Source organism: Pygoscelis adeliae, unplaced genomic scaffold, assembly GCF_000699105.1.
Source record: "Pygoscelis adeliae isolate BGI_AS28 unplaced genomic scaffold, ASM69910v1 Scaffold433, whole genome shotgun sequence".
Classification (NCBI taxonomy): domain Eukaryota; kingdom Metazoa; phylum Chordata; class Aves; order Sphenisciformes; family Spheniscidae; genus Pygoscelis; species Pygoscelis adeliae.
In genome coordinates this window covers 597,575-618,614 of record NW_008824472.1, presented here as the reverse complement: position 1 = coordinate 618,614, position 21,040 = coordinate 597,575, and the positions used below count along the sequence as shown (strand labels likewise).

The window sequence follows — 21,040 nt, the reverse complement described above, 5'->3', positions numbered from 1 at the left end:
TAATCAGGGAATAAAGCTTGGTGCCACAGAAGAAGATTGCAAAAGCAGAGAAAGATTGTCACTTATAACAGGATGTGCTGTGTCAGGCAGAGCAGCCTGGTGCCCGGAGGCTTAACGTCCAAGGATTAGTGCTGTTGCTTTTGTTCTGCAGGGGAATTCTCTTCTTTGTATGCCCAACGTTCTCAAGGTATACTTGGAAAATGGACAGACGAAGGCATTCAGGTTTGAGATGAGCACTACTGTGAAGGTAATGATGCTTGGTTGTCTGTCTTTGTTCCCACCACCTGAATTCAATCCAGTAGCAAAGGTGCATGCAGTGGAACTTGCAACCTCTTGGTTGTATTGGCCAGCTAGTGGGAACAGGATTGCCATCTGATGCTGAGCATGCTGGATTTTCCATGCCCTTCCTGCAGAGGAGGCGTTGCTTTGGTTCACCTGTTTTCTTCTCAGCAACCGATTTTCACAGAACTTGCAGGAACTTGGCTATGAGACCACTACAGCTTTGTGAAGTGTGATTGAAGTTGGGCAAGAGGACAGGTTGGTGGGGGACTGGAAAATCAGTAGCTGTCTGCACAAATGTTGCTTCCCTTGTAAACCACATTGCAGAATACAGAGGAGTTTGTTTAATATAGCAGTGACGATGTGCATCCCTGAGAGGGAGAACAAGTCTCCTGGCTTGGGACCTGGACAGTGGAGTCCAGGTTTGGATATCATGTGAACTCAGCAAGTGCAATTGTGCCAGTTGTTACTTAAAGTGCCAGTCCGTGTTCCAGCCTCATTTCTGCAATGGTGAAAATGTTCCCCTGCAGAGACATGAAAACTGATTAACCCTTGAGATGGAAAAGCAGTACCACCTCCCTAGGATCACTTGTGCTTGGAGGCATTATAGACAAGTTACTATCATTCTCTTCAAAATACAACGTGCTGCTCTCCAGAGCCATTAATCTAGCACTTTCCATAATTGCCATGTTTAGATGTAGGCTTACAAACCTTAAGTTTCTCTAGCCTGACCTTTAGAGTTGCTCAGTGTTTATGTTGGACTTAGTAAGATTTGCCTGTGCACAGTGACTGGAGGTCATAATTTCTTTAAAGGATATATGATGTCCTGCAGCAGTGCAGTTACTGTGGAAAAGATGTACGATGGACAGACATTCTGGAGTTATTAGGCTGAAAGAATATTAAGGGGAAAGCAAGGAGATTTTATTTATAATGCACTGAAAACTTTCTTCAAAAAGAAGGAGTTTATTGTCTAGTTCATCCAAACTTCATAAAACTGTTGTCGTCTCTCATGCAAGTAAGTCTCCGCAAGTCTTGTGACTTGCAGGGCAGAGAAAAAGAAAATAATGAAATAAAGCAAGGAGGTAGTAAGGAAAGTGGAGATGAGTTGTAAAGAGAGATTTGAATGCCCACCTGCAAGGGATTAATTTCTAAAAGATGGATTAGCTCTTCATGTTTGACTTGAGTCGCTCACCTCTGACCTGGAACAAATTTTTCCCTACTAGAGTTGAGTGCAAGCCTCACCAGCGTCCTCACAGAAACACTGAAATGGGTAAAATGCTTCCTAAGTTAGGTGTTTTCAAAAGTTCCTCTGCTGTTTGAGAGATCCTTGCTTAAAACTGAGATGAGTGAAACATTTATGCTTACCTCAAGAGTCAAAGGACCTCTCTTTCAATCTGTACTCAGTCAAGCCTTATGTAATGTTTTCTGTTTGCCAAAAATAAACCTAGTTTTTTCCATGACACTTAGTATTCCAACAGAATTCTCCATACAACTGAAACACCAGTTTCAGTCAAATTTGGTAAGATTTTTACAATTATGCTCTGAAATTCTTGTTTATTGATGGGGAGAAGCGTTTTTCACCAGTTCTTTATAGTTTCTTCAAAAAGTGTTGTAGAGTTCTAGAAAGCTAGAATGGTTAACAGCAAACATTTAGATCAAGGGTGACAGAAAGTGCTTAACACCACCAAACTAAAAACTGTAAGGCCAAAACTTTCAGCATGAAGCAGCCCGGGATATGCAACTCTAGGAAATGGATTTGATGCCTATTATGCCTTGAAGTTTGCATCTTACTGCAGTCTTACCACAGCAACTGCAGTTTCCCTATCTTGTCTTCCTGATCTACTGAAATATGTTGTCCTCCCTTTATCTGTGCTTCCCCTGCAGTTCCCTTGACTCCCTTCCTTACCAACTGGCTGGCATCAGTGGACACGGGTGGCTCTGACCACCGTCCTGCTGACTGCCTGGCTGGCATATTTGTTTGTTGCTCAGACATCCAGCTGGGATAGCACAGCAGCTAACTGTCAAGCTTGTGCTTGGTGTCCCAGAGAGGTTGCCCCGTACTTCCACTTCTGATGAACTTGCAGGCTTTCTCTAACCTTGAGACCTCTGTGGTTTGTCTAGGTCAACGTGTTCTGAAGCTGCCAGTGAAGAGGGAAAGGCAGTACATCATACAGGCACTGGTTTCCTGTGAAACAGCACTAAAAATTTCACTCTGTGTTGCAGCACCAAGCATGTTCTTGGCTGCAGAGAATTTTGTGTCTGGCCACTGCCATTTTCAGTGTTGTCCCACACAGCTGCCAGTGGCAGGCTAGAATCATCCACATTCATGCGGTGTGCTAGCAGTGCTCAGCAACTGTGTCTAAATTCTGTTTGACCATCTATGTGCCTTCCCTTCCCAGGACATTGTTCTCACCTTGAAGGAGAAGCTTTCCATCCGGAGCATCGCGCACTTTGCTCTTGCTCTGGAGGAGCAGTACAATGTGGCAAAGATCCACCTGCTCCATGAGGAGGAGCTCATTGACCAGGTGAGGAGAGCCCCTCACATGCCCCTGCAGCCATGCTGGAGCTGGGGGAGCTGAGGGCATGAGCTCCATGCTGGAGCACATGCACCAGCACCAATGAATTGTGGCCAGCAAGGTGCAGAGAGAGCTCAGCTCTGCAGGTGTCACAAGAGGGGGTGAGCTTGGCACCATCTCCAGAGTTGCTGTCCTCTTCTCTCTGCCTGTTGCATGTGTTACCACTGCATTAACCAGAGCCCCTGGACAAATGGCGCTTTCAGAAGCACCTCACTCCATTTAGAGAGCCCACAGAGCAATACCCATGGGCTGGTATTGCTTGGACCGTGTAGAGCAATTGGGGATGAGCATTGCTTTGTGCCACCTGTCACATAGACCCATCTACAGAGCACTATCTGAGATGATCTTAAAATGGCTGCGTACCCAGCTATTTACAGTTCCCTAGGTAGTCAGAGAGTTAACCCAGCCACATGCTACTTTGATTAAATTCTAAATCAAAAGTTTGTGTCCTGCAGACATGAAGTTAGCTCTGTTAGTAATTCTGTTGCTCTGCTAGTAATTCTGGGCTAATCTGATTTGTGAGAATGTGCATACCTGGGAGTCTCATCTCCATGCTGTTGACTTTGTTGGTTGGTGATCCACTGCGATGCAGGAGGTTTGGTAGCTAACACTGTCCAACCACTGAGCACATATGCCTGAGAATTTCTGCTTTGTTTCAGTTGGCGAGCTTGTATGGGATTTGCCCAGAATAAAAGATGCTAATATATAACCCAGGGGTCTTAACATTGTATTGACATTATGTTGATGATCCAAGTGTCTGTTTAGGGCTGTTGTATCTTATGACTGAACTTAAAAGCAGAGAAGCTTGCCCCTTCCTCTGTCCTTATCATATAGCCTTGAAGCCTCTGTCCTGGTTATACTGCAAGTGTATGAGATCAATGGATATTTAATGAAGTTTTGCTGTCAAAGGACTTCCAAGCTACCACAGGCAGAAGCAAAAACCAGAAAAAAGAATCGAAGATAAAATTACAAACACTAGCAATGTCTCCTTGTGTTTGCTAAGGACAATGGCTAATCTGCAGCCATCCCACTTGCCAGTAGCTTTAAATGATTTCTGTGAGTTCATACAAGCCAGAGGATTACTATGCATTTATGAAAGGAGGGACTACACCAGTAGTTGTGGCATGATGCTGTTTGTCTGTTGCAGGTGGTCCAAAAAAGAGAATCTCACGACTACAGGTGCCTCTTCAGAGTTTGCTTTGTCCCAAAGGATCCCTTAGACCTCCTGCAGGAAGACCCAATTGCCTTTGAATATCTCTACCTGCAGGTGAAATTGAGGCATTCCATGCTTCAGGATCTCTTCTCACCCAATTCTCATTTCTGCTTTAAACCAAAGCATACTTCAGGCCAGTTCAGTTATATGAATATGAAATGCAGAGCACTTAAGAACAGAGCATTTGGATTCAACTTCCCTTAAATTCTTGAATCAACTTATATGCTTGGCTTTTTAACAGAATGAGATTGAAATGAGCTGGGTGGCTCCCTTTATTTGACACATGGTAGTCATATCAGAGGTCATATCCTGACTTCTTCTTGAGCTCCCATCATCATGCTAACTCAGCTCTGTTTGTTCCAGAGCTGCAGTGATGTGCTTCAGGAGAGATTTGCTGTGGAAATGAAATGCAGTGTGGCATTACGTCTGGCTGCTCTGCACATACAGGAGAGGATCTATGCTTGTGCTCAGCCACAGAAAGTATCCTTGAAATACATTGAGTAAGTTCCCAAATTTCTGTGTTACGTTGTGACTAGGCCTGACAAAAGAAGGAGCCAACTAAATGTGGCATCAGCTCTATGTTTGCCCAGTGTTTAACTCTGGATATAAGACTGTCTCTGACCCAAAGAGACTGCAGTCTCTTAGTTGTGCCAGTCATTTTAGGGCAAGGTGGCTTCACGAGCCTACCTGTCTTTAACCTGATGAGCTTCTTGAATAATATGGACGGTATAACATCTGGGCATGTCCCTAAGCAGAGGGAGGTTCTGATCTGTAGCTGCAGCAGGGACATGAAATTGCAAATCTCTCGCATAGTTATGGTTACCCAGGCTGCTCCTGCCAGTAATACTAAGATTTGCATGCTGTAGCTGAGAGAAGGTAATCATCAACTTTACACAGGCAGTACTTTACATCTGTTCATCCACCAGAACTATATCAGAAATATCTAATTTCAGTATAAGTGATAGGTCCTGTGAAGTAATGGGATCTGGAAAAAAAATACTGAAAAATGCTTTCACAAGCAGCAGGTGTGCTGTGCTACACGTCAGTGCTGTTAGACCACACTTGCCCTAAAGAACAACCCTGCTTTAAGAACTTGTGATAGGCCAATCATTAAATAACAGACATTTGTGTGGTAACTGCACCATTAAGCCTCCACCAGCCCATGCAAGCACTACTGATTCCTTGCATACAGCCAGACATACCCAACCATGTCCAGTTAGTGGAGAGTGAGAAGCGACGACAGACAGCTGCAGCATTCTTAGTTCCTGGATATTTAATGCTTGGGCTGAATAAACTCTGCAGCAGAACAGATGGCCCACATTTTTGGGTCTAGGGAACTGGAGATGTTAAAATGTAATAATCTTGTAACCAAAGTAAAGTGAATGTAAAGACAGAATCTTCATCCTCTGGGTGGCAAGGACAGATTGGGACCATTATGCTGACTAAGTTTGTAGATTGTCTCCTGTATAACGATATAAAAACAGGCATTCTGCATGAAAGCACGTGTTCCTCCAACCCCATCTCCTGACCCAGTAGCAGATGCACATAGAAGTGAATTCGAGTGAGGCAATCATGTTGCATGAGCCGTCCAGACATGTTACAGCACCCTAAGGCTCGGTGCATCCTGGACTGGCGTGGTGCCTTTGCCCTTCTCTGCCTCTGGCCAGCTGCCCTTCTGCACATTCCTCTGTTGCTGGGGGACAGCACAGCTGGGACCCCCTTTGATCCCTTCCCGTTTTTCTGGCAGGAGGGACTGGGGAATCGAAAACTTCATCTCACCAACTTTGCTTCGAAACATGAGAGGGAAGGATATAAAGAAAGCCATCAGCTACCACATGAAGCGGAACCAGGTGCTACTTGACCCTCGGCAGAAGGTAGTGTGCATCGCCTGGGTTCAAGGTGCCTCCCAGGATGGGAGCAGCATCTCTCAGGGCCAAAGAGGCAATGTCTTTCCTCTGTGGGTCTCCTCTGTATGGGACCACTTGGGGCTTTTCTCCTATCTTTTCCTCTTGTAACTTCCTCTGCTGTGCATGCACCCTAATTTCTGTGGATAGTGTGTGTTGCAGTTTGCTTGTGGGGTTACCAGATGGCAAATGTGGTAATGTGGGATGGTCCTGTACAGATCTGTTGCCTATCCAGACCAAGCTAGATGTGTTGGTCAAATACTAAGTCCTGTATGAAAAGAACATCTTCTAGCCTACAGGCTACCTGTCAAACCTCATTTGTCTGTCATGTTTCTAAACAGTATTTTTTCTCTCGCAAAATGAAGCATATGCTCACAGCAGTCCAAGTGCGCCTGAGCTACCTGCAAATACTGGGAGACCTGAAGATGTACAATGGGAAGATCTTTAATGCCACCCTGATGGTACGAGTACTGTTTATTTATGTAATTGGGTTTTGGCATACTATCTTATTGCCTGGCTTTGTGAATCTCATATGGCAGTGTACTTGGACAATAACTGCAAAGATAGGGCACAAGAAGCAGTTTTAACCCTTTTTCTTCAGCAGTGGGTAAGATCATGTCTTAACCAAAGCAAACCCTATCTAAAGCAGAAATGTTTAAATATTTTTCTAAATTGATTGTTGATGTGAGACTAGCAACCTCTTACTGAGTCTCCTTCCCTGTCTTTGCTTTGATGTTCATAGAAAATGTAACATTAGCTCTGGTGATGCTGTTTCAGCCAGCTCCAGTCACACCACTTTTCCCTGTCCTGGGACATCATGATAAATATTGGTAAGGGACTCTGCTAGGGTTAACTCAGCATAGTTCCATTGACATGAGTAACATACCAGCCTACACAATAATTATGCATAGTTTTTCTAATTGAAAGTTGTCACTCTTGCTCTTCAGACGAGCTCTGTCTAGATTTTCTATGTCCTAAAGTACTTAAGAGATCTGGGGGGGGGGGGAGTTTCAGAAAATCCTGAAAAGATATTGGCCACGCTTAAACCCTACTGTAAAAAAGAACACTGCTCTTTTCGCAAGAGGTTTCTTGGGGGTTTTTTTGCCTGTCCTCCATTTGGATCTGTACTGAACTGTGGACCACAAGCTGTTTTGTACAGAGAGCTGAGCAGTGTAGGTAGGTCTGTACTAGAGGAGGACCTTGCTGATGGGTTGTAGTAATGCCTAGGTTTACACTTGTGTGCAAATTGAAATATTTCTGCCAAATTATATAGGCATTAATTTATTTTTTTTTGTGTGTGATCCTAACAGAAAGTGTTGAAATTTATTCCAAAACCAAAAATGCCTTCCTGAAGTTTCTAGCCAGCTCCAGTAGGTCTCGCTAGGTCCACCTGGCACAGCCTGCCAGGTGACACTTCTGGTAGCAACCTGCTGCTGACCACCTCTTTGGATCTGATAGATGGCTGGTGCATCTCTGGGGCCCACCTGCCTTGGGGGCACAGGGAAACTGGCGGTCCCCAAGCCAGACAAGAGAACGGCTGGGAGCAGGTGACCTGACAGCCTGTAAGTAACAGGGGGCTCCCTTTGCAGCCCAGTTGTGGAGTCCAGTGTTAAAAGATATCACACAAGATCGGGTGGCTGAGGAGTCCCTGCCCAGCACAGGTGAATGGGTTCCTGCTCAGATGTTGGCTACAGATTTAACCTCTCCCCCTACAGCTACAGGACAGAGAATCATACGTGGCCTTGCTGGTGGGTGCCAAATACGGGGTGAGCCAGATTATCAATAATAAGCTCAACATCATAACAAGTCTGGCAGAGTTTGCAAACATCAGCAGGGTGGAGCTTACAGAGGAGTCTGAAAAAGTGAGCATGGTGAAAATCTACCTGCAGGATCTGAAGGTAAGTGGTGCTTTCATAATGACCAGCGTGTGGCTGTGTCAGGGCCAGAGAACAAGGGGGGAGTCATTCACACCATCTATTCTTTTCAAAATCTGACATTTAGCTGATGGTATCATCAGTACAAAAGGCTTACTACAGACTCAGAAGGGAAAGCTTGTAGGAAGAATATAAAATGACTGAAGAAAAGTGATTCTTCCTGCTGTCCTCCATCAGTGAGACATATCAAAGAAACAAAATGCGAGAAAAACAATTTCTCTTCTTTCTCTGTGCCTCATGCTCTGCAATGATGGTGGTATGGGAGAGAGGGGATGTCTTTTCAGTGTGCAACATGTTCCTGCAGACTGTGGTACAAGCAATATTTGTCTATTCTAACACTTTTTACTGTTTTCTACTCCCCCCCTCCCCCCCCAAAAAAAGCTGCTGACTCTGCTGCTGGAATCGAATAGTGCAAAAGATCTTGTCTGCCTCATCATTGGCTATTACAGACTGTTCGTGGATGCAAATGTCTCCATATTTACCTGGGGAGAGAAAAAACAGCAACTGCACCGTGTCTCAGCTGAAGAAGGTTTAAAAAAAGACCAGCCATTTTTTTGCCAAAGGATGGGGAGAAAGTGGGTGGATCCTCCAGCACTAGAAGTGTTATTCCCTCCTGGGAATAGCATCATGCTAGAACAGTAGCTTAGGGGTGTGCAGTGGCATCTGCAAATTATTATATCAGCCTTGGTGCAGGCAGTGCCAGGTTTCCATCAACCCCAGACATGTGGGCAGGGGAAGAGCAGTAGTAATTGTCAGCTTTTCCCAATAAGTGAAGGCTGAGTGCCTGTCATCAAAATGGCAAACTTGTCACTGAACACTTGTACTCCTTTACCAACCTCCTGAACACCTTCCCCTCTGCTGGCATACCTCAGCCAGGAGAGAGACAATCTGTTTGCCATGCTGTCCTGTCCCTCATCAGGGTAACTCCAGCCTCATAGGGGTTGCAGATTGAGGCTTTAGGCAATGAGTTAGCTGGCTGCTGTTCTGCAGCTCCCTCTGGTATTGCTCTGCAGTAAAACCAGGCAAAGCAGGCAGGAGGGACCAAGCCTCCACGGACAGGTTATGGCCCTGCAGGTCAGACTGCATCTTCACCTTGTTTGCTGATGAGCAAGTGAGTGCAGAGCTCTCTGGGCTTTGAGTCCCTGCTGCGCAGACAAGTTCATAACCCTTGTCTGGCTGTTCCTCCTTGCCACTGCAAAGGACAGGCTGATAGATGTGTTTAAATCCCAGGGTATGAATCTCGAACCTGCAGTGACTCTGAAGACTCCTGGGAGCTGGATTCCTCCTCAGAGCATTGCTTGGACACTCCTATAGCATACAGCAGCGCCCATCCAGTGTGCAACGAGGAGGAGCTAGGAGAGCTCCACAGCCTGGAGAAGGACAGCACAAAGCCCCAAGCTGGAGGGAGTGACCAATGCGATGGGGGTGACAATGCAACAGACAGCACATCTGAGGGTTCAGATTCAGCCAACACCGAGAGTCGAGGGTTTAAGACAAGTGGCTCCAGTGAATCTATGGATGCACTGGAAGAAGATGAGTTGGAAGCTTGCTCTTCCTCCAGGCCGGAGTTCTTCCACTTCTACACACCAACAGTGCAGGAGATGAGCAGTTCAGACAAGAGCTTCTTCCCCATTCATGCTGCAGGAGGCTCCAGCAGGGCAGAAACCAGAGACTCCTTCTGTTTCTTGCAGGTACCACATGCAGAGGAGCCTGAGTGTGAAGACAGCCCCTCTGAGCAGAGAGGGGAGGACATTGGTGCATCTGTGCTGGAGACCAACCTGTCTGAGAGAAACACCATGGGCTATTACAGCCTGTGCTACAGCATATCCCCTGCAGGAAGTGTGGGGAGGAGCAACATCAGTCACAGCCCTCAAAGAAGTCCTTGGAAAGATGGGTCTGACCAGGAAGAGGCACCACGTGGAGCAGAGCAGAGGGCAAAGGCAAGCGATCTCATTTTGGAGCCGCCCCCAGGTTTTGGTGACACCAGCTCTGAGGAGGAGTTCTATGATGCTGCAGACAGGCTCAGCCCTCCGGATGCCCTGGCAGGTAAACCCTCACCCACTCGCTGCAGGTCACCTTCCTTCCACCCCCCGGGGCTAGGGTGTTGCCTGTTTCCTGTGTCAGTCTTCCTGGAGGGATCATCTTTCAGCTTTTCATAGTTTTCCCAAGATTTTTGAAGGACCTTTGAACACCCATTCTTCATAAGCCACTCTTCAGCAGAAATACAGTGAATGTGCGCACAGGGGTCAGAGCTGCAACTTTGCAGGGCGATTTGTCATCACATCCGAGCACTGGATCCCAGAAAAAGTCAGTTTTCAAATTAGTTTGGCATTCTGGAAAGTCCCCACGTTTCTGCAGGAATTCCAGAATACTGATGTATGGCTCTGCCTGATCCTGAAGCCGACATGCTGCATGAGTAAGCTCTGTGCATCCTTCTATGTAGGCTGAATCTTCGGTGATGAAGAGAGTGATGAGTTCCAGAAACAGAATATAGGAAAAGATGTGACTGACAGGGAGCTTTATGGCAAATATTTCCACTGTTAAGCAGTACCTTCACACTGCTATCTTCCTTCAAGCTGAGGAGAGCTAAAAGCTGTAAAACATTATTGTTCCATGCACCCCCAAGATCAAAAATAATTTTTGGGTCAGGGGCATGTTATGTAACTGGGTCAAGGAGTCCTGTGGCTGAGCAGCTCCCTGGTAGTTGTATTTTCTCAGAAAGGAGAGGATTCTTGTTTCTGAAATAATCAGCTCTTTCAACATTAACTAAACTTCTTAGGAATTTGTTTTGTGTAGCTAGAACAATTTTGGCTTTTGCATTCAAGCACAGTAACAATACCATGTCCAGGCACAAAACTGTAATCTCTGGAAATTTTTATCATCTGAATATCCAGGCTGGGAATTTCTGATGTTGGTTCTATTCAGTGTTAATAAATCTACAGCTGTAGGCAGTGCTCTCTGTAGCTGCTGCTAATATCACCAAATTTAACTTGAGAATTATAGCTGTACCTGCAGTCAGTAAACAAGGGGAGAGATGATCCAGCACCCTTCATCGCTAATCTTGGACTTCAGTCTTTGTAGCCGTAGGCCCAGACTCTATTTTTCTTGACATAGCTGACTCCAAGTAGGTGCTTGGTAATAACATGAGACAGTTTCCTTTGGCACTTGGGAGCCAGGCTTTGCTGCCAGACATTTATGTCTGCAATTGCAGGACCTGTGTTAAGAGCTTTTTGGCCCACTGCATAGATGCATGGATATTCTGCTGCCTGGGGCTATTTCCTGACTTGCATGTTTTTTTCTTGCCAGCAGCCTACAATATGACATCCTGGGAGGGTACAGACAACTCCTCCTGCATCCTAAAGAAACCAAAGTGTTACAGCTTGGGGGAAAACCTGATGACAAGGCAGACAGCAAGGGAGAAACACAGAAAGGAAAAGGAGCTAACATATGCCAAGAGCCTGAGGAAGAGGAGATCTTTTGTGAAAACCAATTACACTTCACAGGTCACTTTTCCCTTGGCTTTGCCAGGCTCTCTGCAGAGCTGCTGCTCTTGGCCACTCCCATCACCACTCCTTGCTCAGCCCCCAGCTTCACACTCCTCAGAGAACATCAAGAAGGATGCAGAGCTGGGACTTCCTGCTGCCATCCAGGCCCAGAGAGAGACTGCTAGCACAAACCCATCCTCTGACCTGATGGAAATGGAGCCTGACACCATGGAAACAAAATCAGTGACTGACTCAGTGGTTTCTTCGATTTCAGTTGTTCGCCTGCAAGTTGACCAGCACAGGGAAGAGAGTGCAGGTGTTGCCATACATGTGGATGGTGGCCTCCAACCTGCACATGCTGTACATCCACCTTCCCTGTCCCTGGATGACACTGTGCCCCTTCCTGGGGGACAAAGCAGAGCTGCCCAGGAAAGTTCCTCCATGAAGACAAACACTGGGTGGCCAAACGAGGAGAGCTGTGTGGCCACCAGAGGCTGGCTGGCCCAAGTGGCACTGGAGGAGGTGGGTGAGGCAATGGCAGCCCAGCACAAAGCTGGCGATGTACTCCCATCCCTGGACCAAGAGGTGACCTGCCCTGCTAATGAACACACACTGCTGCCATCATCTCATGGCCCCAGTGTGGCCTCTGCCCATGAGGTGGCCCAGGACCAGGAACTGCTCCCCACTGCTGGAAGGCAAGCAGCATGTGAGAAGCCTGTCCTGGCTCCCTGTGAAGAAAGAAAAGCTAATCATGACAGCTGTGCTGAAAACAGCAGTGACAGTGCCTTGTCACAGGCAAAAAGCAGACAAGTGATAAACAAGGAGGCCTTACGGAAAGCACACAATAAAAATCATGTGGGTTTTCCAGATGCAACCCAGCTCTTAACAGATTGCAGCAGCACTTCTGGAGTTATAACTCGCCTCTCTTGGCTCTCTCTCGGGATGAGGACAGACCTCGTATCAGCCTGCCCATCTCGGGAAAGGGTAGATATCCCACTGGAGCTTTTGGCCTCTCAGAAGACCAGCGGGTGCCTGGGGGATGATGCTGTCAGAAGGGAGATGCAAACATCCCCAGATGGACCACCCTTTGAGAAAGAGTTGGTAAGCAGCCAGGGGCTGGATGAACAAGAGCCCAGAAAAAATGCAGGAAATGTGGCTCACAAAGAGCCAGGGCCTGTTCAGACTCCTCTTCCCAGAGAACAGGTTACTGAGGTGGGGAAAGACTCTCATCTGACTCCATCTCTAGGGCTTTCCATCTCCTCAGACCCAATTCCCTTGGGCTCACTGGGGAAAAGAGCAGGAGACCATGGGGCTTCAAAACACTCCTTCCTCTGCTTTAACCACAAGAAGGATGAGCAGGCCCCTTCTGAGCCCATCATGACCAGGTCCTTGGGTTTTTCCACAATGAAGAAGACGTCTCCACCACAGCTTGGGATGGACAAATGCAGCTGTCGGCTGTCCTATATCAGCTGCTTCCATAGGCCTGATGACAAGGGGGAACGTGAAACCACCATCCCCATGTGCAGTGTTTTTCTGGGGCCCCTCACGACCCCACCATCCAGCAGCCGCAGTCTTCCTGGGACCCCTGTGGGCAGTTACCCAGTCTCCATTGCTAGGGATGTGGCATGGTGGGACCCTCACGTCCAAGCCCTCAGCCAGCTGAAGGACCAAGCACGGATGAGCCCTGCAGATTTCTCCTGCTTCCTAGCCTACACCACAGAGCTTCAGGAGGTTGTGGGGAAGCTCTGCAGGAACCAGGCAACCCACCTGCAAGATCAATGTGCAGAGCAGGGCGCTGAAAGCAAAGGTGCCCTTGGCTTAGCCTCCCGGGACCTGCTGTCCAGTTGCCAGGAGCTCCTGAAAACAGAGCAGCCCCTCAAAGAGCTGCAGCGTGTGCTGAGGGTGACATTCGACCACCTGGTTCAGCTGGCAGTGGCCTGCTTCCAGGTGACGCACTGCCAGTTGTGCAGGCAGAGGCAGCAAGAGCTCGGGGCTGCGCTTGTGGACGTGGTGGGCACCTACCACCAGCTTGTGCAGGCTGTTCACCAGCAGCTTCGCAGGCAAGGCTGCCCGGATCTGGGTGCCAAGCTCCTCGCCCGCCAACACACAGCCCTTACAGCTGCCATGTTTTGTCTCCTGCAGCAGTTCAGCGTACCCCCATTGTTGTGATGGGGCTGTTTGGTGGCACACGGATGCACTGGGTGGCGAAGAGCCCAGCCATGTTCCCTCTGTCCACTACCAGGCTCTCCCCCACAGGATGTTTAGCCCCACAGCTTGAGAATGGTCACAGAAGTATGTGTCCATGTGTTTCGGCTTAGCTCCACCAAGAGCCACCCTGGCCAGGGGGGTGGTCATGGGGGAGGGCATACCGCCCTCCAGCCTAGCTTTGTGTAATTTTGCGTACACAATCCGTATGTAATATGCAAACTCATAGAGTACTTCAGTGGCTTATGTATCTTGCTTGGGGCTTGTCTCTCACCTCCCAAAGGCCTTGCAGGTGGCCAGTCTCAAGGTGTTGTCTTAGCTGCCTTCTGTTGCCTGTGGAGAAAGATGAGCCTTTTGGCCTGCCTCTCCTCCAGCTCCTTACTCTCCAGGCAGACTCTGAAGTAGCGACATCAAATCCCTCCCTGGCTCGACATGAAGGAATCCAGGCTGCTTTGTCCACCTTCTGTGGCTGAGGATGTGTCTGGACTTGTAATGGAAAACTCTCTGGGAACAAAGCTTTGCCGTATTTAACTGCTTTTTCTTGCAAAGGCTGAAGAGAGGGTTGTCCCAGGTGAGGAAGGCAACACCATATCCTGCTCTTTTGATATTTCTGTGTGTCAACCAGCTTTTCTGTTTCTGTTTGCTGATGCTTGAGAAATTCCCTGATTAACCCCCTCCCCCACTACTTACGGAGCTGTGTCTTCCAGAAGGAATGAGTAAGTCCTGAAACTGAAATGCCACCTTCACAGCTGTGGACATGACCCATTATGCTGGCCTCCCTAGGCGAGGTCAAGCCCCTTTTCCCAACCTTGTCAGTAGCTCTTCTTCCGTCGTGTGGTATATCCCTAGCTAGGTATGAGCTGTTTGCCCTTAAAGGTCATCTAGCTGTGCATCCCTAGTGAATCAGCATTCTAGTGCTGGAGGCATGACCTGGTGAAGAGGGCAGAGGCAGGTCCCTGATTGCTGGGATCTAACTTAGGGGCTTGTTTGGGAGCAGCTGGCTTTCTCTGAGGTATGCCTGCAGCAGGTGTGCTGTGTGATGAGCTGTCACTGCAGCAGGTCAGTTGCTCTAGCCTACCGAGTGTGCTCAGGATGGAGGGGTCTGCACCAGGCAGCAGAGGAGCATGGGCGGGCCACAAGAGATGGCCAGCTCTGCCCATGCACACTACATCTCCCCAGGCACCAGGGCAGCGTGGGGACAGGATTGTCCTGTGGCTCTGTAACATCTGAGGGAGGCCACCCCCTGCTTTTTGCTCATTCTTTAATGCTTCCAGAGGGACTAAAGGGCAAGTCCTTGCAGCTGAACCCTGGTGTGGAACAGGATGGAAGCTGGGGCAGAAGGGAGTGCTGCAGCACCCCTAAGAGACCTCCCTAACCAGGCAAGCAAACACCCACAGGAATTCAGCAACCTTTAGCAGCCTTACACAAAACTCCCTACAGCTGCTACTCTAACAGTGTGCCTACAGGCAGCAAGCTAGCTAACCAAGGGCAGTCTGCTTTCCTGGCTGCACAGGGACAGGATGGCCAAAGTACCTTCAGCCACTGGGGAGGGTAGCACTGCCAGGTGGTTTGGGTTAGCATATGCTGCTGCCTAGCAAACTCAGGGGCTCAATTAGAAAGTTGAAGTCTCTTACACTGAAGACCAAGTGCAGACCTCTAACTACACACCAACAGCTGATGAGGAGGGGGATGTGAAGGGTAGTAACTGGAAGAGCCTGTGGGACACCAAAAGAGCCCATAGGGCACAGCAAAGCAACAGGCACTGGCAAACACAAATTCAGCTTATATGGGGAGCAACACCCTGTGTCCACCAACAGCTTCTGTTGTGGCAGGCCCTACTGACACAGTCTCATGGGCACTGAATTCCAGGTGTTGTAAAAGGCTCTTGATGCGAAGAAGAAATGAAAACACATAAGCATATGAGATAGTAATTTACCTCAGAAGACCTTCAAGTCCTTCCACTGGTGGTTAGACATAGTCATTGACCATGAGGTTTGTTTTTTTTTTTTCTAGCGACAATGGCTGAGGTAACATAGCAACTTGGATGCGTCAAAAATGCTTTCTGCTGTGGCCATGAAATACATACTGACACAGTCTCATGGGCACTGAATTCCAGGTGTTGTAAAAGGCTCTTGATGCGAAGAAGAAATGAAAACACATAAGCATATGAGATAGTAATTTACCTCAGAAGACCTTCAAGTCCTTCCACTGGTGGTTAGACATAGTCATTGACCATGAGGTTTGTTTTTTTTTTTTCCTAGCGACAATGGCTGAGGTAACATAGCAACTTGGATGCGTCAAAAATGCTTTCTGCTGTGGCCATGAAATACATCACTGCTCTTTGTGCAGGGCACAATCAAATCCCAGGTATCTTTCCAGCAGGAACATCACAGTTAGTGAAATTCCTGTGTCAGGGTGTGATGATGTACCATGCATGCATCAGTAACTATAAGGATGCAATGGGAGTTTAAGAGTAAACATTTTATTTTAGCTTAGATGCACAGGATTAGCTGTAGGCTTCAACAACCCACTAAGTCTTCAACTGGTTTAAAGCTGTTAGGACATGGCACACCTGGGAACTGTTTCTCCATTGGGGAATGACTTCCCATCTTGTGTTCCCCAATTGGAACAGCACTGTCCTTTTCCATGGGAAGGAATTTTCCCATGGAAAATTCCAGTGAGCTTTGCCATTCTAACTTCACCTGACTTACTGTTTAATCAAGATGAATGAAATACCTTAAAGCTCTCCTCCCTCTCCCAGAACAAGTGTAGATGCAAGAGTCAGAAACACCCTAACAAGCATCTGCAAAGAAGCAAAACTGAACTGTCAGTTTTTACTTGATCCCAGGGCTCCATCGGCTTTTGTTTTCTCTTCAAGGGGCAAAGTCATTTCCAGCATTGTACTGCTAAGGTAGAATGTGTCAGTCTTGACAAGGTCCTCAAGATTTAAGCAGAGCTGTTTTCTCTATGCACATTCATGCTGGTGCCTCTGCTTGAAATTGGGAGTTTGCCTCTCTTGTCTGCACAGCTCCTTAACATCACAAAATAAACAGTTTTCTTGTGCATTGTCATGCTTAGGTATTTCCACTTATTTCACTGCATCTGGTAGCACATAGCCTTTTCCAGAAGAAACTCCAGCTTTCAAGGCTGCTGGCCAGCTTCGGGTCTCATAGTAAGTTGATAAGACATCAAAGACTGTCAGGAACAGAGAGATGTACCATGCTGTGATACTGGTATCAATAGCAAGCTCTGTAATACACACCCCACTGGCTGCAAAACATCAGGAAATTATAATAGCTGATGCCAGAGAATGTTAGCATGGGGTTTGCATTCCCTCTCATTTAAAGTCTGATGAGCAAGTGTGTGAGGCGGCTCATCTAGGAGTAGATGACTATTTTTAAGATGACCTTGGTGAGCTCTGGCTAGGAAAAGGAGAGGCTGTGTCAACTAAAGCAAGGTGCCCCCAGTCACCATTTTGACTAATCTGTACTGCCCATCTGTGCTGCTGCTGACAGTACACCCATGGTGGCTTATACCTACTGTGCTTCCACCATCGCTTCTCAGATGTTGTGTCTCCACATCAGGGCTCCCTTGGGACACACAGGGGTCTCTAGCAGCTAGGCTGGGTGCTTTGCAGAGCCCTCTGCTACCTCCTCTGCCTTGTGCTGACAGAGGTGGAACAAAGTCCTTATGCCAGCGGTAAGAACTTACTAGAGTTAGCCTAGGACATGAGCCCCTCCATAGTCCGTAACAGGGAGGTGTTCACATTACAAAGCCACAGGCTGCCAGCAGAGGTGGAAGAGCATGAGCACATCCATTGATGTGACCAGGTGGCCCAGCCCATGGTCATGACATGGAGCCATCACGGTGGTACAGCACATAAACACCCCACCGTGGTGTTTTGAGCCTTGCCTTGATTGAGCCTGACGACAACTGTCCTTCTCCCTTGCCTGAGACTTTGTAGGACTTGTAGCAACAGCAGCCTCCTCACATCTCCCCACACTAAGTGTTCACTGCTTTGTGCAAAGCAAGAGTGATGCAAGTCCTGCTCCTCAGAATGGGCTGATGCAGAGCACACAAGACATTAAAATGGAGGCAGCAGAGATAAAACCTAGTAAGAGAAACCTCTGCTTCCAGTGTTCCCCCCCATTACTCAGCACCAGGCCTCCATTTTGAAAACTCTGCTGCTTGATAGCCTCCCCCCTCCTCCAGACCAGGCAAGTGACAGGACATGGCTCAGCCTCTCACCTTGATTAATTGCTAGTGTCTCCGAGTGGTAGTTCTTGGTGTTAAGAGTTTTCACCATGTACTCGCGAATGGGGAGGCGGGCTGTTTGCAAGGACTGCTCTTGTGCCCTTTGCAGAGTCAGCTTCTGCGAGGGAAACAAGAACAATGTGCACAAACTTGCACATGCATAGCATGCACGTCATTTTGGGTACAAGCAGCTATGAAGCTGAAAACTGTCCTGGGGCTCCTTTCACCCAGACTGCTAAAGTCTCTCTCAGCCTGGTGCTGGATCCAGGCAGAACCTTGAGGAAAAACGGATGGTGGTGCAGTAGTGATGTCTCAAATCAAGGCAGCAGCAGCACTGGGTGCTACCAATGGGATGTCTCTGCTCTCATGAGAGAATGGAGAGGCCAGCACCTTTGGGTTCCGACAGGCTACAACCCACCTTGTGAATACTTTCATCCACCAGGCCTCCGAGGACGTACACTTTATTTGGATCAATATCTTCAAGGACTAGAAACAAGATAAGCACTTGCTCACCACCATACAACAGTAAAATCCTGCACTACACCATTCCCCAGACAAGACCCCACTTCCATGAGAAAGCTGTGGCCAGAGTCACCCTTCACCCTGGAGCCTCAGACCATGAAGGAGGCTGAGGCTTCAGAGATAGAAGTGTCTGTCTGAACCTGCAGGCAGACTGAAAGGGGGAGATCAGACGTAGGCTGAAAGCTTGAAGTGCTGAGAGATACCATAGACTGCTCCCCTTTAACGGTTGTCTGTTCTGAGATGTGGCTCATCTGGTCAGTCTGATCCCAGTCTGCTCCGCAGACCCCTCCCCACTGTCAAGGTCACCTACTAAAACCTTCCCCCACCCTTACCTGATTCTTTATCAAAGTAAGGCACTTGCGTAAAACAAGAAAGGGATCTATGTCCCCAAGAAGATGTGGCCAGTTAGAAATGGAGGAAGAGGAAAAAATAAACACAGCAGCAAATTAACCAATAAAGGGAACGTTGTAGCTTCTGTCTTATTCCAGAAAAAGATGTAATTTAGACTGTACTCAAAACTGCCACAGCATCTCCACTTTGCCACTTTGTAGTATTACAAAATACAGGTTTTAAGTCTGCTGCAGATCTCACACAGCCCTGACTCAAAACCTCACTCCCTGTCAAAACAGACTGAGATATGAATAGATTTAGCATCAGACCTAAGTACACAGTATATCTCATGCAATTTGAGAGAGTGAATGCTTGGAATTGAATCATCTGAAGTATGAAATAGTCTCAAAAAGAAAAGCTTAAAAAATCATCCTTTTGCCCTAGTTTCCCTGTGCCTAAAGCAAGTAAAATATTTACCGTTCTCAGAGTCAGGAGTGAGATAAACAATTGCATCTAAAGGAAACAGGTCCAAGTAACTTTCTTGAGTTGTATCCATCTGAAAAATGCAAAACAGGAAGAGAACAAGCCCATTAGCCCAAATTCCGTCTATCAGAGCAAACCCCACTCTGAGACACAGAAATATACCAGAACTGACACTACCGCCTTACATGTTTAAACTCCTACAGCTAGAGTATTTTTTTTAATTTGGAAAATGTTTCTGTATGGGCACTGAACAATACATATCTCAAAATCCATTAAATTATCTTCTCATCAAAATCCCTAGACATGGTTTGAAGAAGGGAGCTCAGCAATGATTACCTAATTTTAAATGAGATTCTAATTCTTGAGAGATTGAGGAATTTCCACTTCAGGTGGTTTTCTCCCCTCACTGTTACCAGGTGCAGTCCCACATGCACTGTAGAACACACAGCTCAACGTCACTGCCATAACCTGTATGGGTGGGTCTTGTGCTTGAGTCGCACCAAGCTTGGTACAAAAACTCAGGGCAGGAATGTGTGACCTGCCCAAAGCCTGACCAAGCTTATGTGTCTGCCTCTCCCCAGTATCACAGGTCTCTTTGCAGAAGTAGCATATGGAGAAGGAATTCTCCTCCTGCAGGCAGAAGGGACACAAGCTCTAACCAGAAGGCCTTGCACATCACCCCATTATCTCTCAGTTCTTGTCTCCTGCCAAAGGGCAAGAAGATCTGACCTTAACCACTGTCACTGAACTGCATTCCCACCATCCAAGCCCACCTCAGCCTGTCTTGGGTCAACACTGAGGGTGAGCACTGTGGTCACAGGGTGCTATGAGCCTTGAAAACACTGTGGTCAGAGACCCTTACCAAATAATTGGAGAAGCCGTCGTTCATGCGAAAACACTCCTCATAAATCAACGAGCCCACCACAAACTCCGTCAGACAGAGCCAAAATGGCTTCTCGGCTCGCCTGTTTGCCCCGTAGAGTCTCCTGATCTGAGAGGCGAGGCGGCTTGTTTCCTTCCAACAAATAACAAGCACAGTGACCTACAAGTGTAGGGGCAGGGGAGTAACATGGCTCCATTCAGGGCCTGCAGACATCCATCACGCCCATGTCACCAGCTGGTTGCTAAGACTCTGAAAAGGCCGTTCCTGGGGAGCACAGCTCAGCTGCCTCTGGGTCTCAAGGAAACCCAGTGAGCTGGGTGTGCAGCCAGCCAGTGCTGGAAACCAGGCACCCATGGGCAGGCCTGGGGGTGGAGAGACAGGCAGAGATGGGAAGGGCCAGCATTCTCCCAGAGGCTGAGCTCAGGAGAGCTGCTGTTTGTGCACCCTCACACATCCCAGCTCTAGCTGAGCTGGAGTTTCCCAACACAGCTAGAACAAACCAGTGACCTGCCCCAGCCACCTCCTCTCCCTTGGCCCTGTTTCAGAGGGCTCCCTTCTGCTCCCTCTCTGCAGCACCTCCCAGAAACAGCACAGGGCAGGACACTTTCTGGAGCGGAAGCATAGAGGGACAGAGGGATGAGAAAAGAAACCACCAGGCCATGTCAAGGCTATGATGGGGCATGTCCCCAGGATCTCAGAGAAGTTTCCACACCGTGGAGAGGGACTGCACTGGCAGACAGCGGCAGCCACCGGTGTAGAAGGGCGTAGCAGGCAAGGGCCCCCGTACCTTCTGCGTCATATAGTCAGCCACACCAAGGTCCACGCAGAGCCGAGGCCCTGACGCCCTAGCCTCCAGAAGGCGTTCCTTTGCGAGGGCAGCAGGGGCCCTCCTGCCGTCCCGGCTAGCAGCCCCTGGGAGAAAGAGCAGAAAGAGGGCAGCCTAGGCCCCGGCGAGGCCGCAGGGCCGCGACC

General features: G+C 48.1%; 2 protein-coding genes across 2 annotated transcripts in view; one reads left to right on the top strand and one right to left on the bottom strand.

Moving 5' to 3' along the window:
* The window catches only part of FRMPD1 (FERM and PDZ domain containing 1), a 23,935-nt gene extending 10,308 nt beyond the window's left edge, over nucleotides 1-13,627 (top strand). Inside the window, exons 6-15 of the mRNA XM_009321277.1 lie at nucleotides 152-247; nucleotides 2,679-2,804; nucleotides 4,003-4,122; nucleotides 4,432-4,568; nucleotides 5,816-5,942; nucleotides 6,338-6,433; nucleotides 7,688-7,870; nucleotides 8,288-8,435; nucleotides 9,137-9,952; nucleotides 11,213-13,627. Of these exons, the coding sequence (XP_009319552.1) occupies nucleotides 152-247; nucleotides 2,679-2,804; nucleotides 4,003-4,122; nucleotides 4,432-4,568; nucleotides 5,816-5,942; nucleotides 6,338-6,433; nucleotides 7,688-7,870; nucleotides 8,288-8,435; nucleotides 9,137-9,952; nucleotides 11,213-13,560 (4,197 nt within the window). The 3' untranslated portion in view covers nucleotides 13,561-13,627. The remainder of the gene's footprint in view (nucleotides 1-151; nucleotides 248-2,678; nucleotides 2,805-4,002; nucleotides 4,123-4,431; nucleotides 4,569-5,815; nucleotides 5,943-6,337; nucleotides 6,434-7,687; nucleotides 7,871-8,287; nucleotides 8,436-9,136; nucleotides 9,953-11,212) is intronic.
* Nucleotides 13,628-16,058: 2,431 nt separating this feature from the next.
* TRMT10B (tRNA methyltransferase 10 homolog B (S. cerevisiae)) overlaps nucleotides 16,059-21,040 on the bottom strand; it is a 7,230-nt gene continuing 2,248 nt past the window's right edge. The window contains exons 2-7 of the mRNA XM_009321283.1: nucleotides 20,856-20,980; nucleotides 20,048-20,200; nucleotides 19,180-19,258; nucleotides 18,269-18,336; nucleotides 17,845-17,968; nucleotides 16,059-16,791 (exon numbers count right to left, since the gene is read on the bottom strand). Of these exons, the coding sequence (XP_009319558.1) occupies nucleotides 16,685-16,791; nucleotides 17,845-17,968; nucleotides 18,269-18,336; nucleotides 19,180-19,258; nucleotides 20,048-20,200; nucleotides 20,856-20,980 (656 nt within the window). The 3' untranslated portion in view covers nucleotides 16,059-16,684. The remainder of the gene's footprint in view (nucleotides 16,792-17,844; nucleotides 17,969-18,268; nucleotides 18,337-19,179; nucleotides 19,259-20,047; nucleotides 20,201-20,855; nucleotides 20,981-21,040) is intronic.